Raw genomic sequence first — 17,636 nt, forward strand, 5'->3', positions numbered from 1 at the left:
GGGTTGAATTTGTCTGTGGTAGGATATAACTAGATATTCTTTTTTACTGTTGAATAGTTATCTATAGAATTGAAGTGGGAAGTGTTTTGCTTAGACGTCGCGCATAGTATTGGGGTTTGAAATTGTGTAACTTGTAACACTGTAAACGACGGGTGTTAGTATTTTTGGTCATTTTATCGTTTTGGCTACATTTTGTACAATGCTTTTCTAATGTCTGGTGATGATGTCACATGATTTTCATTAATAATTTTCCAATTTACTGGCCGATTTCGACTGTTAGACAGTGTTAGTAAAATTGAAAGGGTTCTGTAATATGCCATGATCTTGTCAAGCAACAATAAAAGACAGAATGTTTGGTAAAGATTTTTTTAATATATAACAGGTTCTTTTCGTAAAACTAAGTTGATAAATGAAATGTGCAAATCAAGAAGAAGTCAAATGTTACTTTTAAAAAAAATTAAGCAAGTAGTAGGACAGATCAATAGAGCGATTTTGATGTCTTGTCGGTTTTGTTACTACGACACAAACATGCGTATGATAGTATTTAACCGGGCGTATAGCACCAACATTAGCTGCATTCTCTATTTTACTGGGAAAACTTGCAACAAACAAAATCTTATTTTTAAAATGTGCAAATAAATAAAATTTTATATTTCAAAAAACACTAAAAAGTAAGACATTTTTAAGAAAACGGGAGCAAAAATTGGATGTCTAGTCTAATTTGTTACACCTTTAATTTTTGACGTTTTTATGCTTAAACGACATATGCAAGTACGTCAGGAAAGTACATTTTAGACGTTACAAAATCAGCTTCAATTCTGTGCGCAACGTCTTAATTTTATTTAAAAGTTATTACAATATTCTGTGTTAATCATAAGTTTATCCATGTCATCATCTGTATAGAAATTTAGATCTTGATGTTTGTAGATACTTGACACTGTAATCAAAATTTCATTTCATGTAGGCTATTGCACAAGGCATAAAATGGTTGTTTTGTTTAAAAAATATAGTTTGACTAGATATACTTCAATGGAGCACTAATGATTAATTATATTAATTTTTTTTGTATATGGAACTGGTATGTTTGAATATGTAATGCATGATGTTAAAAATTACTGCTTGATGTTAGCAATATATACTAAAAGATTATCTTGACTTAAATTTTACTTAGTTTTGATTATAAAACAATTTTGTTCAATTTGTTGAAAGTAGGTTGCATTTCACATTTAATTTACAATGGTTGTATATGCTCTGAATCATGATTAACTATAATAAATCAACAGGTATTGAATGTTACACATCTGAATTTTCCAGGGCATATGTGTTGTATAAGAATATATATTTCTAGATTTCCCTGTTGATTCTATAAATGAAGGTTTACAATTCTTACCTGGAAACTGTTGCTTAATATTTAGAGAATCAACTATATATCTACTGGCCATGTTAATTATTAAGTAGTTCTGTAAGATTTGTTCATATAACAGGAAAGAGTGATATATGGTAAGTGTCTCAATTTGCCCCTTAAAATGAATATCTTAATTTTACTTTATATATAGCTTTAATTTGTACAGCTATATATGTGACCTGTATTGGTCATTTTCATTTTGACACTTTAGAAATATGACATCATTAAAATCATGTTTTCCCGCTATTTTAGCATATTTTGTATAAAACTGCTTATTTCCAAGCAGTTTTTCTTCCAGAAAATATAGAGCGCAGCCTAGAACAAGCTTTATATTTTTATATTTTACAAAGATGTATCTATCCAATACTGATTAGTGACAGAAAAATTATGTATGTTCTACACTGCGCTCTGTTTCACTTAAGAAAAATACATCAAGAAAAAGGCATATTTTTGGCTTTTTAGGTCACCTGAGTAACTCAGGTGACCTATTGCTATCCGTTTTCGTCCGTCGTGTGTTAACATTTGAACATTTTCAGCTTTCTTCTCTGCAACCACTGAACCAATTTCAACCAAATTTGATATAAAGCATCTATGGGTGAAGGGGAACAAAAATTTTGAATTTCATGTTCCCCGCCCCCCTGGGGCCTGAGGGGTGGGGCCAAAACCACTAAAATTATTGCAATCTTTAAAAATCTTCTTCTTTACTCCTGGACATCAAGCAGGCAAACTGCTGGCATGAATGTAATGAGCATTGAGTCCTCTACCAAAATTGTCAAATTGATGGCCCCAGGGTCAGGGGTTCTAGTGCTAGGGTGGGGCTATATAGATTATATAGTGAAAATGCATTATTTCTTTGAAAATCTTCTCTGCTTCTGGGTATTGAATAAACTAACTAAGTGCACAGTTATGATGAGCAAGAGTGCCTCTACCAAAATTGTGAATTTTATGGCCCCAGGGTTAGGGGTTCTGGTGTTAGGGCGGGGCTCTATAGATTATATAGTGAAAATGCATTTATTCTTTGAAAATCTTCTTCTCTGCTTTTGGGTATTAAATAAACTAACTAAGCACATAGTTATGATGAGCAAGAGTGCCTCTTCCAAAATTGTGAATTTTATGGCCCCAGGGTCAGGGGTTCTGGTGTTAGGGCGGGGCTCTATTGATTATATAGTGAAAATGCATTTATTCTTTGAAAATCTTCTTCTCTGCTTCTGGGTATTAAATAAACTAACTAAGCACATAGTTATGATGAGCAAGAGTGCCTCTTCCAAAATTGTGAATTTTATGGCCCCAGGGTTAGGGGTTCTGGTGTTAGGGCGGGGCAGTATTGATTATATAGAAAATATATTGATTTTTCGAAAATATTTTCCTTTGCTTCTGGGTTTTATGCCAATGATTCAAGTATATATATTTATGATGAAGAAAGGTGCATCTAGCAAAGTGGTCTTTTATGCCCTCTGGGTCAGAGGGGGGGGGGTTACATTGTCTGAAATAAATTAATGCTTTGAAATCTGCTCTTTGGTATTAATGAACCATTTTATGATAAAATTTGTAAAATTTTGAAATATGTGGCCCCTGGATCAGTGGTTCCTTTGGGATGAGGTGCACAATAGGCTATAAAGTGGAAGTGCATTTTCTCTTTGTTACTCTGATCTACCTCTGGGTATTAAGTAAACAGAGTAAGCATGCTAAATTAATAATTATGATAAGCAATGGTGTCTCTTTCAGAGTTGTAAATTGTGAATTTCATGGCCTCTGGTTTAAAACACGAACCAAATTTAATTGTTTGAAAGTTGTTACACAATTACTCAGGTGACCTATAAGGCCCATGGGCCTCTTGTTTGTTAGATAGCAAAGAAAGCATTATTTCTCATGTTATTTACAGCTAGAGAGTGCAAACAAATGTGAAAAATATATTAGAAATATTTCTAATATAATCTCTTCTTCAAAATAAATATCAATTAAACTTAACATATCTGAATGTCATTCTAAAGTGTTGATTTTTAGGGGGCCAAAATTGGCTTTTATCATATATACTCCTTTTATGTTATATTTTATGTTTTTTGATTTCAGATGAAACTGCTGATGTCATTGTTATTATACATGTGCCTGCATCCATATTTTTCATCAAACATTTTCGTTTTCTTGTTTGTTAATAATAGAGTCGATTTATGGAAGTTAAATTGTTTTTATAGGCAGCTAAAGATATGTGTTATATATACAATATATAACTATGGATTATTCTCGTAGGAATGAAACAGAAAATTTTCTGAGGCCCAGAGGATTTGGACCTGGATTTTTTTATGTGGCATTATGACAGAGTAAAAAAATCTAGTACATTATGAAGCAATAGAGAGTTTCAAACTAGTGTTTAAAAATTTCGTTTAGATATTCTTTCCATTATATTTCCAATACTCAAAGTACATCTGCTAAATACTAAAACATGTTCATTGTGATATTTTACCATGTTGGTTTATTTCAAGCTTCTGAGAATTTCTTTAAATAGCTAATAGAGGGAATGTATTTGGAGAATTTAAAGTAGATTTTAAATGTCATTTATATGTGTAGCTATTGTTATTCGTTGATAAATGGGTTGCATTACCTTAAGAATTTAAATTTATCTCTCATGTTCATTATAGTAATTGACATATTGTATTTTATTATTAAATTTATTTCATTAACATTCTTCATGGCTTCAGATTGTTTGAGAATAATTTTGGAACTTATATATTTTTCATCTGACATATGTTAAATAAACTGCTACTCCATCAACCACATTGTAAAGTTTTTAAGTTTTTCTATAAGTTACAGCTTATATGATGTAGTTTTAAAAGAGTATATAAAATGTGCATCATGTTGCATGGTGCAATATATCATGCAGCAGTCGGCTTATTGGTGAATGAAATGACAAGGCAACAAATTGAAATCATTCTCACAAAACCTTTTATAAGCAGAGCCAAAATACTCCTCTGTAAACAGAAGTTGGATCTGTTGCAATTGAGGAGTAAGCATCCCCTGTCAACCGGTCACACCAATCTGTAATTGTTTAAACAGAAAAATCCTTAGACAAATATTACTAGTTAAAGTTTCCTATTTCCATCGAATTGTTAAAATATTGCCTTTGTATTTCTAGTAAATCCTTCATTATGGGTAGAAATAAGTAACATATCTCTAAATGAATTAAAAATAGATATAGTTAAACAAACCTGTAATAAATGCATTTAGAAATACTAGGTCTGTTGATTTGAAAATAGGCTATATTAGTCTGGTCCTGATTTTTAAAAAAAGATGGCTAGAAATAACTTCTAACGGCAAATAATTATCATTTGGTCCAGCACAGTTTTTTAAACTAATTCGAGTATGCTGAATCTGAAAAAAATATACTCGCCTTCATGAAAATGGCAGTAAAGAGGTCAAAATGGCGATTTAAATTGGCGGGCATCCAAGTTTTCTAATTGTCTCTTAATATCGTTCAAAATGGAGAAATAATGAGTAAATATCTCACTGAGTATAATACAACTAGAAAAATTATAATAGAATGCTAACATTATTAGTTTTACTCAAAAAAATTAGTAGTTTTACACAAAATTCGAATTTTCTCTGATTTATTTGTCTATTAGTTCTATATTCTGCTTTGTTCACGATTTTACATTTGCAAACATCCATACACTACAGATTTGTATTTTTCCTCTGCATCTCACTATTCTACAATTGAATGATGGTGCAGCTACAAGTTAAAAGTCAAATTGGCGGATTTTCGATTTTTTTCAAATTACTTTTTATAAATACAAGTTGAAGTATATATATATATTTTTTCAGAAACAGTCATATACTGCATTAGCTATAATTGTGAAATCTTTCCTATTAATTTTTTGTTTGACAGAAATTACCTCTATTTTAAGAAACATCAAGTCGATATATATGCACTTCAGATTTTATAAATAGTAACTCAAGTCTATATGCTGTTATGTACTCAATCATGTGAGCAAGTTTAAGCCAATCAGAGAGCTTGAATATATATTTAAAATAATATACTCCTATATCATGTGGTATATGCTTATATTTGTCTCTAGTTGTATTGATTATAAAATAATTTTAATCTGAAGCTTCTCTCACTTGGTATCAAGATACATTGCTTAAAATTTTAGGGGAGGGGAATGTTCTGATTTAGGATTTTAGGACCTTGTGAGGGTAAACGCTGTCGTTCTAAACATTTTGTCATCAGGACGAAAATTGTTCAAAAATAGAGTTGACATTTCATAAAAAAGCAAATCGTTTTATTTTTTGTAGTACATACTTATATATGTAACTGCATTATACGGCATTTTTCTTTAACCTCTCTCTCTCTCTCTCTTTCTCTCCCCTCACCCCCGGCCCCAAAACAACTTTTCGAAGTTTTCCAGCTAATTCAAAGCTATTTTACATTGAACAAATATAGGATGGAGTTTATTTAATGTAAAGGGAAAATTATTGATTTCAAGTCTCATTTCTTATTGCATCGATTATATCAATTCATCCTTTAAAAATTGAGTTTTGAAGAATCCATACTAAAACTTTCTTGACTGATTTCAGTTTAGTTTTCCCCAAATCATTGCGGACAATGGAACCACAGATTTGAGGTTACCTATGAAGGTGTATGCAACAGTGATCAACAACATCAAAACATGTCCAGGTGTATTAGAAGATCTTAAAGGGCAAAGTTGAAGGTGTAAACAAAATAACCTTTATTCAAGTAAAATGAGTTGCAATTACAGCAACATCTAAACAGTTAAGGACAGACGAGACGTTCCTTAATAATAGATAAAATTTTCCAAGATTTTGTCATTGAAGTATTGCAACTTAAACATGTTTACTCACAAAAATTTGAGGTACCTTTCCAGGCATTTCTGCAAGATACCAGGGGTAGTTTTTCTTATATAATCCTTTTGGGAGGAAAATTAAATTTCCAGTTTCAAATGTTTAACTGTTTGGATTTTTTAAAGACGTTTAGAAACTGGTTTAGAAATTAGAATGCAATTTAAATTTTGAATATTTTCCATATATTACGAAGATACACAAAACAGATTTTGAGGAACGTCTCGTCTGACCTTAATGAATACAGTGATACTTTTAGTTTATACATATACAATGTTATAATATGAATTTACATCAAGTGATATAAGAACCTTTACTGTTAATGGTTTTGAGTAAATGTTCATTTATCTTTCACAATTTTTATTGCTATTGATCTGAGTTGATTTTTTTTCTTTTAAATATAGTAAGTGTCAAGAAAGTATAAAATACTTAAATGCACTGATAAACTGTAATCATGTTACAGTTACTGTGGTAGTTTTAGTCTGAACCATTAATCATGATGACGGAAAAGGTTGTATCTTCTAAACTTGAGTAAGGACTACTACCATGAAACAATCTTATCCATACTCGATCTCCCATTTGTAACTGGTAGACAACAAGGTTGGAGGCTGACTGGGTGACAGTTACAGGTCCACCAAGAAAAGCCATGACACCTACCTTAGGTGAACCATTAATCATTATTTGGGTCCAGAAGGATTTATGGTGATCTCCCACATTAGAACAGAATATAAGATACAGTCCAGCTTTTGGGGCAGTAAACATTCCTGTTGTAGGGTTATATCCACCTCCCACCTGGTACATGACTGTTGGGAATATAACTGTGTCTCCACTTGCATATGTATGGCCAGTTTTTGCAGCAGCTGTAAAAGCTACATTGAATTGGACACCTAGAAATACACAAGTACTGCAAATACATTTTTTTCAGGTCATAGTTAGGTACATTTACATTGAAATTTTAATTATCAATACATGGAACGATGTTGGTATATTACATGTACTTTTGTTCTCTATTACTTAAAGTATATTTTATATTTTTTTTACATCATTCATTGATGTGAAATAATGTTACAGTAGTAGTCTCGCAAACGGTATTTAAATCAATTTCACAGTTGGTTTACTAGAAGAACACAGCAAATGTAAATATTGTTTTATGTTTTTTACTTTGTCATGCCATAGTCTATAAATTCCTAGTATATTTTCTACCAATATTGCATATACATATTTGATAATCTGATACTTTATAGTTATTATTAAAACCTTAAATTGTTTGAAGCAATTGAACATACGATTCTTAAGATGGATAATTGTATCGTTCAGTTTCGTTATCTCATTTTGCTGTGAATTTGTCAGTGTTTGGATCTCACTCTTCATCCGTTTCTGCTGTGCATCCAAACTAGAAAAAGAAGACGATAATACTGGTGTGTAAATGTGTAAATTCAACAGAGAAAGTGATAAGTTTTGTATTGTCATATTTTGTTGCTCTTTGTCTGTCTTCTGTTGCTGCATGAGCTTAGAAAGAATATGGTCAAGGATTGTCATGTTGCTGTGTACGTCCAACAGAGAAAGTGATAAATATCGGTCTCGGAGTTCCAGGTCTGTGATGGTGGCAGACATGTTCTTCATCATTTTTTCTTCACTGTCTCTGACCGTCTGCTCTGTATCGAAAGTTAAGATGTTCTCAAGCTTTCTCAAGTCTTCTGATGTTGTCACGTTTTGTTTTAATAAAGTGGATGAAGAATTAATGTTTTCTAGTCTTTCTTTCAAGTTTTTGTTTTCGCTTTCTAACAATGATATCTTCATTTGGGCCGTTTGATTCCATTGCCTCAGCGATTGAATCTCTCCCTCTAATAAGGTTTGCTTTTGTTCGAATTTCTGAGCTTGTTGTTTTTGATTCCTCATTATTGAAATTAAATCCCTTTCCAAATTAAGAAGTTGCTTGTACACGTCAGGATCAGATTGTCCACTAGAAGCCGAGGAGGAAACATTGGTTTGTCCATGGAACAGCAAACTTTCTGCTTTCAAAAATGTGCACAGAAGTACCATGAAGGTGCTTGTAATCCCATGCATTTTTGTGATTATGGTTAAAGTCAATTCAAAAAGTCCAGTTATATGATGAGACTTTATCATAGAACAAATTTATTTGTTTTTATCAATTGATAAAAACTGAATCAGATGCATGGCCTCTTCATGGCCTGTGGGTTTGGACGCTGTCAGGAAGAACTTTAATGTAGTGAATTCCTCCTTCTGTTTCCTTCCTCTCATAATCCTTTTAATTTTTTGGCAAATATTTTGCCTATAAGACTCCTCCAGAAATTGAACTGCCTCCCTATATATGATTTTGAGCAACAAGACCGCTAATATTTAAGAAAATAGCGTATAAAACTGTTTTGTGTTCTTGCAAATTTTTGCTCTTCTTAGGCCTTTGCAGTTGTCAAGTACATCTTAATCTAAATTTATTTTGAGGGTTTAACGCAAAATGGATACAAGTTTCAAGATCTGTTTGAATTTTAGAAAAACGTGGATAAGAACAATTTTTGATATTTTAAAAATAATTGTTTAGATTTTCTACACGCTCTCGTTTTCACTCATTTTTAAAAATTTAGGGTGACCTTGAGTATGAAACATTTTTACAATCAAAAGTTTCTTTAAAACAGTGTAAACTACCCCCAAAATGATGTCTATCAATTTTGATATGTGTCTTAAAGTCAATGAAACATAATCAGTGATATTGTTTTGAATTTTTTGCAAATATACATTGGTTGTTGTATGTCCTTACTGACTAGGACGGTACTTATTTTTTATGCCCATTATATAATTATTGTTAATTGAAATCCACCTGTTCATGTGTGTATGAAACACACATAAGCTGCTGTAAATTTCACATATTTCAGTTAGTATATTTTTGGGAAATTAACAAGTTTTACAGCAGCTTTAATGACGCGTTCAATTTTACTCTAGTTTACTGATTCTTGACCATTCATTTTTAATCCAGTGCCTCGACTAGCCCTTTTTTTCCAGCTTCCCACAATGAAATTATGCGATGAAAAGTGGTCACATAAACTGTTATCAATTCATTAAAGATTCAATTATTAGAGAAAGTCAAGCTTAATGTCATATGACTTCTATGTTGTATGTCATCGAGCTGATGACATTATTTATTGAACGCCCCTCGCATACTTGTATATCATATGGTACATGTTTATATTTGTCTCTAGTTTTATTGATTATAAAATAATTATAATTTGAAGCTTCTCTCACGTGGTATCAAGATACATTGCTTAAAATTTTAGGGGAGGGGAAATGTTCTGATTTAGGATTTTAGGACCTTGTGAGGGTTAACGCTGTCGTTCTAAAAAATTTGTCATCAGGACGAAAATAGTTCAGAATAAGAGTTGACATTTCATAAAAAAGCAATTATTTTACTGTTTTTGTAATACATACTTTTATATGTTACTGCATTATAAAGAATTTTACTATAAAGCTACCTCAACACCGGCTAAAAAACAACTTTTCTAAGTTTTCCAGCTATAATTCAAAGCTATTTTATACTGTACAATTGTACAAATATAAGATGGGAGTTTATTTCATATGAAGGGAAAAATTATTGATTTTAAATCTCATTTCCTATTACAGATTGTATCAATTCATCCTTAAAAATTGATTTTTGAAGAAACTATACCAAACTTTTAAAATTGATTTAAGGAATAACTGTCTAATTTTTCGAATTCATGAAGTGATCAATGGATTGGCTTGTGTGATAAATTGCATAAACGCCGAAGGCGTTTATGCATAAAATTATCACACAAGCCAATCCATTGATCATCTTCATGAATTCGAAAAATAAGACAGTTATTCCTTATATTTACATGTTTTGATTCCGCCAATCCACGGGCTACAAGCCTACTTCTCTCTAAGTGATGTCCCGCCCTGCACGTGGTTTTTTTTTTTTGGAACCGCGCCAAAACATTCATGAGGAAATCAATTACATTTACAATTGGTAATTTTATCTCGGACAAAGACATTGGAAATGTAAATATTTCAGTATACATGTAGTTTTCCCTAAACCATTGTGGACAGCGGAACCACAGATCTAAGGTTACCTATGAAGGTGTACACATCTGTGAGCAACCACATCAATAAAGTATTTCTAGGTATTTTAGAAGATCTTATAAGGCAAAGATGAAAAGTGTAAACAAAATAACCTTTATTCAAGTCAAATTATTAGCAATTACAACATCTAAACAGTTAATGGATACAGTGATACGTACTATGATACATTTACAATGTAATCATTAAAATTAACATCAAGTGATATATAAGAAGCATTACAGTTAATGGTTTTGAGTAAATGTTCATTTATATTTCATAAGTTGTATTGTTATTGATTTGATTTTTTTTTCTTTTCAAGGTATAGTGTCAAGAAAGCATAAAATACTGTAATCATGTTACAGTTACTGTGGTAGTTTTAGTTTGAACCATTAATCATGATGACGGAAAAGGTTGTATCATCTAAACCTGAGTAAGGACTACTACCATAACGCAATTTTATCCAGACTCAATCTCCCATTTGTAACTGGTGGACAACAAGGTTGGAGGCTGACTGGAGGACAGTTACAGATCCATCAAGATAAGCCATGACACCTACCTTAGGTGAACCATTAATCATTATTTGTGTCCAGAAGGATTTATAGTGATCTGCCACATTGGTACAGAATATAAGGTACAGACCAGCCTTTGGGGCGGTAAACACTCCTGTTGTAGGATTGTATCCTCCTCCCGCCTGGTATATGACTGTTGGAAATATGACCGTGTCTTCACTTGCATATGTTTGACCAACATTCTGCAGCTGTAAAAGCTACATTGAATTGGACACCTAGAAATACATAAGCACTGCAAATACATTTTTGTTCAGGTCATAGTTAGGTACATGAGCATTGAAATTTTAATTATCATCACAGGGAGCGCTGTTGGTATATTACATGTACTTTTGTACTCTAATACCTAAAGTATATTTTATTTATATATATATTTACATCAGTCAATGATAGTAATGTAGAAGGCCCGCAAATGTTATTTACATAAGTTTCACAGGTGGTTTACTAGAAGAACACAAGAAATGTAAACATTGTTTTATGTTTCTTACTTTGTCATGCAATAGTGTATAAATTACTAGAATATTTTCTACCAATATTGCATATACATATTTAATAAACTAATACTTTATAGTTATTTTTAAAACCTTAAATTGTTTGAAGCAATTGAACATACGATTCTTGAGATGGATAATTGTATCGTTCAGTTTGGTAATGTCCTTTTGCTGTGAATTTGTCACTGTTTGGATCTCACTCTTCATCTGTTTCTGCTGCGCATCTAGACTAGAAAGTGAAGACGATAGCTCTGCTGTGTTGTTGTGTACATCCAACACCGAAAGAGATAACTTTTGTATTGTTATATTCTGTTGCTTTTCATTTGTCATCTGCTGCTGCTTGAGCTTAGAAAGTGCGTGGTCAAGGATAGTCATGTTGCTGTGTACATCCAGAAGAGAAAGTGATAGATATCGGTCCCGGAGTTCAAGATCTGTGATTGTGGTAGACATGTTCTTCATTATTTTTTCCTCAATGTCTCTGACAGTCTGCTCTATTTCGAAGGTTAGAATGTTCTCAAGCTTTCTCAAATCTTCTGATGTTGTCACGTTTTGTTTTAAGAAAGTGGATGAAGAATTCATGTTTTCTAGTCTTTCTTTCAAATTTTTATTTTCACTTTCTAACAATGATATCTTCATTTGGGCCGTTTGATTCCATTGCCTCAGCGATTGAATCTCTCCCTCTAATAAGGTTTGTTTTTGTTCGAATTTCTGAGCTTGTTGTTTCTGATCCCTCATTATTGAAATTAAATCCCTTTCCAAATTAAGAAGTTGTTTGTACACTTCAGGATCAGAATGTCCACTAGAAACCGATGAGGTAACATTGGTTTGTCCATGGAACAGCAAACTCTCTGCTTTCAAAAATGTGCACAGAAGTACCATACAGCTGTTTGTAATCCCATGCATTTTTGTGATTTGTGAGTCATTCAAACAAGTCCAGTCATATGATGAGACTTTATCATAAAACAATTTTTTTTTATCCATTGATAAAATCTGAATCAGGTACACTATTTTATCTTTCATCTGATGCTTATTTTATAATAAATCACTGTTCATCATACATACATCACCAATTGATTATTGAAATGAAAAAAAAATAAACAAGCACTCAAGTACTACGCATTTATAACGAAATGAAAAAAAAGAAGAAAACAAATAATTACTTATAATAATTGGATATTAAGTATATTGCTATGTTTTTAAATAAATGGATTTGATAACATTTATCATATTAAATACTGAATCCTGAAGATTCATGGACAAGATTAATTCTTAAAGTCCTGAACAAGTAAGTGAAATAAGATAACACCGTAAGAATGCGGGAAAGATAGCACAAGCTATACCATAGGGTATAGCTTTGCTAGACGTGAAATTTTCAGGATATATACTATGCCCTTTTGAGTTTAATTTGAATAAAATGTAAGTTATTGTGAATTAAAGAGCGATATATGGTAATTGTCTCGATTGGTCCCTTAAAATGATGTTCTTTATTTACTTTATATATAGCTTTATTTGTACAGCTATATATGCGACCTTTATTGGTTGTTTTCATTTTTATCAATATGCCCTTATTTTAGAAATATGACATCATAAAAATCACGTTTTCCCGCCATTTTAGCATATTTTGTGTAAAACTGCTTAATAATTTTAAGCATTTTGTCAAAGTTTTATGCACTTATGAAATACCAGGAGTCGACAGTGCAGACCAATGCTTATCAGAGCTATTGGGCTATCTGAAGTTTCTTGGTCATTTTTAAAATGGTTATATGTGACTTTGTTCTGCCATAGTTAGATTATTATGATCACATATATACAGAAGCCACCCTTTTGTTGATCGTCTAGCAGGGTTTCCTCCCACTGGACACTGCTCTAGGTCATCTTAACCTGTGTGCAGTGATTTAGATAATTTTTCACTTTATACATGTATATTACACCATTTTTTTCTATAAATGTAGCTATTCTTATTCCAGATTCAGTTGACAACTGTGCCTATGCCAAACCAGAGAAATCCAACCAAACCCTGGTTATTGTGGCGTACGTATTAAGAGCTTTCTCTGTAATGATTTGAAATTTTATATAGGAGCTGTGGCACGAATAGTCTCAGAATTTCTCCATACTCTCTCTGATAAAAGTCATTAATACCCTAAACTGAAATTAGGCTAAAGTTGGTTGGTATGCTTTATACATGTAGTTACCATGGGAACATGTCTTAAAGTTCGACAAATGGCATTTATTTAACATGTTTAGAGACCCATAGTTAACATTAGCGGCAAAGCAAACAATTGGCAATGACTGTTTCTAAAAGTTGAAGGTCAGATGTCTCAAATGCATGATACACATGTTTAGTAAATCAACTATTACATACGTTACTATGGTACGAAGTAATATTCATTGAATTTTATAAAGTCATACACGTAAAAGAAAAAGCAATTATAGGATGAAATGTGACCAAATAATAGAAAAAAGGCCTTGAAACATATACCAGGAACAAAATATAATATTTCATTTTGGTTGGCAATGGTTGCCAAGGTTTTTACACCACAGAGAGCCTTCAAAGTAACACTCTGTATTTTCAAATCTGATTCTATCTTTTAAAAAACACATTGCCTCATAACTTATGATCAATTTTTAAAGATGTTGGTGTGCTTCTAGTTTTCCCATTTGAAAAAATTCAAATTAGATTCTTTAGATGGAGTGTTGCTATGGAAATAAACAGAAAATATATGCTTAAAAACCTGAAAAATATTTTCTTTCCTTGGATACGTACCTTTAAATGCAGATTCCCAAAACTTTAATGATTACTATCTTTTAACAGCTAACCTGACTTTTAATTTTGACCATTATCCAATCTCTAAGTGGATGCAAGAAGTTGGCACACAGGGTTTAGTATTGATATAAAGTTGACAAAATCGAACATTTTCCCTACTTAGTAACCATAGTAACAGTGTTGTTTTCTTCATTTATCAATATATGATATTTGTTTTCTTCATTTATCAATATATGATATTCAACTTCAGTTTTAACAAATAAGTACTATTCAAGCTGAGTCCTTCAATTTGATTCTTGATTATATGGCAATTTAATTCTTAATGCAACGAAAAATAATTCACTTTTAAGCACTGGTACTTGTCTCCACGGTAACACTGCAAAGTAGCAATTATACCCAATTTTTCTTATGGTTTTGGTGTTGCAAGGTCCTAAGGATGAATATTTGCCAGTCTTGAATTTTCGTGTTTTTCCTCAAGACAGTTGCATTAACCAAATCTTTTGCATGGTTACACTGTGTTACAATGGTAACCATAAAAGTTCTTTAAAGAATAATATTGCTTATACTTATATACTTAAGGTCAAACATTTTCATTAATTTTTAAAAAGATCTTTGATTGAGTTTGAGCATGTAACACCTACCATTAGTGAATACGGAGTGTTTTTCAGCATTTTTCAGCATTTTAAATGTATTCCAAATGTACCCTTGCTTACAAGTTACTTAGAGATATACTCTAAACAGTTTCTTTACAGTATAAGTGACATCAAGGTGTCATGATTTTGTGAGAATTGTTTGTTTGCTTTTTCTAGTTTTTATTAAGCCACAGTCAAGATTTAAAGTTGCTGAAAATCTCGATTTTTCTAACTTTTCCAGCTGTTGCCATAGCAACCGAGACACTTAGCAACGAATTTTGTTTGATTTTTGTTTTTGGTGTCAAGTACTAAGCATGGGTGAAGTTTCATCAAAATCGGTGACCATGCATGGCAACGAAGTTTAAGTGGTTACAGAGAATGGTTTTTAACAGGGATCTGTGGAGCATGTATCCTGCCTTTGTTTATTCTCTTTATCCAGTATCAATCGCGGAGACTCCAACGACTTAATTGATGAACCAAACTTTATGAATGATTCTTAATTAGAGGATTTTTGTACTAGTGTCTACAAGTGATTGGGGTTAAATTTGTCTATGGTAGAAGATAGCTAGATATTCTTTTTTTTAATGTTGAATAAAAATGTTTTTATGGAAGTGTAGTGAGAAGCGTTTTGCTTAATTTTATTTAAAAGTTAAAACAACATTCTTTGTTAATCATGAGTTTATCCATGTCATTAATAGGGTCTTATATAGAAATTCAAATGTAACATATTTGTAGATACTTGACATTTTAAACAAAACATTATGTAGGCTATCATCCAAGGCATAATATGACTATTTAATTTTTAAAAAATAGTTTGATTATATATTTCAATGGAGCACTAATTTTTATAATTTTTTTGCGTATTTTCTGTATGTGGAACTGTAGCTGCAATAATGTAGACCTGTCCCTTTTTTGGAGTGGGCCACATTATTGCAGCTATTAGAACTGGAATGTTTTAATACGCAATACTTAATGTTGCTTGTTGTTTGAAACATAGTCTTTACTGAGACTTAATTAGTTTTGATATTAATAAAATGATTTTGTTCATCCTGTTGAAAGTAAGTTGCATTTCACATTAACAATGGTTTATAATTATATACTCTGAAGCATGAAGATATTTTTTAAAAAAATCAAATCAACAGGTATTGCATTTCGACGCAAATAAATTTTCCATGGCATATATATTGTACAAGAAAGTATTTCTAGATTTCTCTGTTGACTCTGTATGATTTGTTCATATGACAGGAAATTTTCTTTAATTTTTGTACAGTAATTTGATTTTAGATAAAACTGCTGATGTCATTGTTATTATATGTGCCTGCATCCATATTTGTCATAAAAAGATTTTCATTCTCTTGTTTGTTAATGATTGAGAAGATTTACGGAAGTTATTTTATAGGCAGCTACCGATAAATGTTAAAACTATAGATTGTTCATGTAGGAATGAAACAGAATTTTTTTTTTTGGTCATTAAGGATTTAGAATTGGAGTGTTGTTATGTGGCATTATGACAAAGTAAAAAAAATGTACATTTAATATAAAGCAACAGAGAGTTTCCAAATAATGATTTTTTTAAAAGATTTTTTTTTAAAACTTATTTTCAATACTCGGTGAACATCTGCTAAATACTTAAATATTTTTCAATGTGATATTTTACTGTGTTGGTTTATTTTTAGTACGTTTGCGCGGATTTGTTATGTTTGTGAAAAAGGGAGATTATTATGGAGAATTATAGGTAGAATTAAGTGTTACTTATATGTAAAACTTTCATTATTAATTGAATAAGGGTTGCGGTTGCAATGTTAACATAGAAAAACATTACTCATGTTCATTATAATAATGCACACAATTTTATTTATTATATGTAGGTCAAATACATACATTTGTTTTATTTTCATTCTACATGAATCCAAGTTAATAAACTGCTACTCCATCAACATCATTTAGAATTTTTTGTTTTGTCTAAAAGTTGCTAACTTAATAAATACATTTATAATAAACAAATAGTGTGTGTACGAGGGGTTATCAAAAAGTTCTTGGACGACTAGCACCATAAAATTTAAACTGCTTTAGGTACAGCTGTGCATTTTAAAATACTGTAAACGAATTACATTTGGCGGTGTATTCTTTTTAGCGTTTTGGCGGAAATAAACTTCCCCTATTTAAAGTACAAGGCTAAATGTTTTCAACATAGGGGCCTATATCCCTTAATAATAACATTAAGTAATGCGCTAAATCTAATCAATGCTTAATTGTTCAAAAATCAATTTCCGCCAAATACTGTACACGCTAAATATGATACATTTACAGTATTTGGTAAGCATCATCTCTTTTATCTATGGAATAAAACCACAAATCATTAGTTTATGTTTCAATGAATTATTTATATTTGAACTTTTTTGTAAGCATAAACAATGGTATGTCAAGGGGATGCGATCTCAAACACGACGTTTTTTCGAAGTAAATGTTACTGAGAAAAACATATTTGTTATGACCATTTAACAACCAAAAATTCCGTTAATTCAGTTATGTGATGGGACACCGTCAGATATGCAATTTTTGCCTCATTCCGAAAGTTCTATGAAATTTCATCATAAAATTGTATGGAGCGTTTAAATAATTAAGGGCTTGAAAATGACGTCTGGGGGAGGGGTTTCTTACTCCGAAAAAAAAACTAGTATAGAACTAGGGAATATTCAAACTGGATACAGAGAAATAAAATGTATCTATAATACTTGATTTTAAATGCCAAAAGAGATACAGAGGGATGAAAAATGCACATTTTATGTCATATTGTAGTCAAAGGGTGAAAAGTAAATCACGTCAAAGACGTTGATG

At 31.5% G+C, this 17,636-nt stretch overlaps 2 protein-coding genes across 2 annotated transcripts; both read right to left on the minus strand.

Moving 5' to 3' along the window:
- Positions 1 to 6,705: 6,705 nt before the first annotated feature.
- LOC134236270 (uncharacterized) lies at positions 6,706 to 8,346 on the minus strand. Its single transcript, XM_062718456.1, has 2 exons — positions 7,543 to 8,346; positions 6,706 to 7,143 (listed from the first exon to the last, which is right to left on the minus strand). The coding sequence occupies exons 1-2, from the start codon at positions 8,321 to 8,323 to the stop codon at positions 6,734 to 6,736; spliced, it is 1,191 nt and encodes a 396-aa protein (XP_062574440.1). The 5' UTR covers positions 8,324 to 8,346; the 3' UTR covers positions 6,706 to 6,733.
- A 2,465-nt stretch (positions 8,347 to 10,811) lies between these two features.
- Positions 10,812 to 12,305, minus strand: LOC134236316 (uncharacterized). The gene is made up of 2 exons (XM_062718494.1): positions 11,496 to 12,305; positions 10,812 to 11,111 (listed from the first exon to the last, which is right to left on the minus strand). The coding sequence occupies exons 1-2, from the start codon at positions 12,303 to 12,305 to the stop codon at positions 10,812 to 10,814; spliced, it is 1,110 nt and encodes a 369-aa protein (XP_062574478.1).
- Positions 12,306 to 17,636: the final 5,331 nt, after the last annotated feature.

This window comes from Saccostrea cucullata, unplaced genomic scaffold, assembly GCF_032062105.1.
Source record: "Saccostrea cucullata isolate Sc308-1 unplaced genomic scaffold, CSIRO_AGI_Scuc_v1 ctg1409, whole genome shotgun sequence".
NCBI classification, from domain to species: Eukaryota; Metazoa; Mollusca; class Bivalvia; order Ostreida; family Ostreidae; genus Saccostrea; species Saccostrea cuccullata.

What these genes read in the sequence shown, in the direction of transcription:
- LOC134236270 (XM_062718456.1), bottom strand. Translation starts at nt 8,323, where the DNA reads ATGCATGGGATTACAAGCACCTTCATGGTACTTCTGTGCACATTTTTG. An exon ending in AATTATCCATCTTAAGAATC is followed by an intron (nt 7,144 to 7,542) that starts GTATGTTCAATT and finishes GTGTATTTCTAG; the next exon opens with GTGTCCAATTCAATGTAGCT.
- LOC134236316 (XM_062718494.1), bottom strand. Translation starts at nt 12,305, where the DNA reads ATGCATGGGATTACAAACAGCTGTATGGTACTTCTGTGCACATTTTTG. An exon ending in ATTGCTTCAAACAATTTAAG is followed by an intron (nt 11,112 to 11,495) that starts GTTTTAAAAATA and finishes AATTCAATGTAG; the next exon opens with CTTTTACAGCTGCAGAATGT.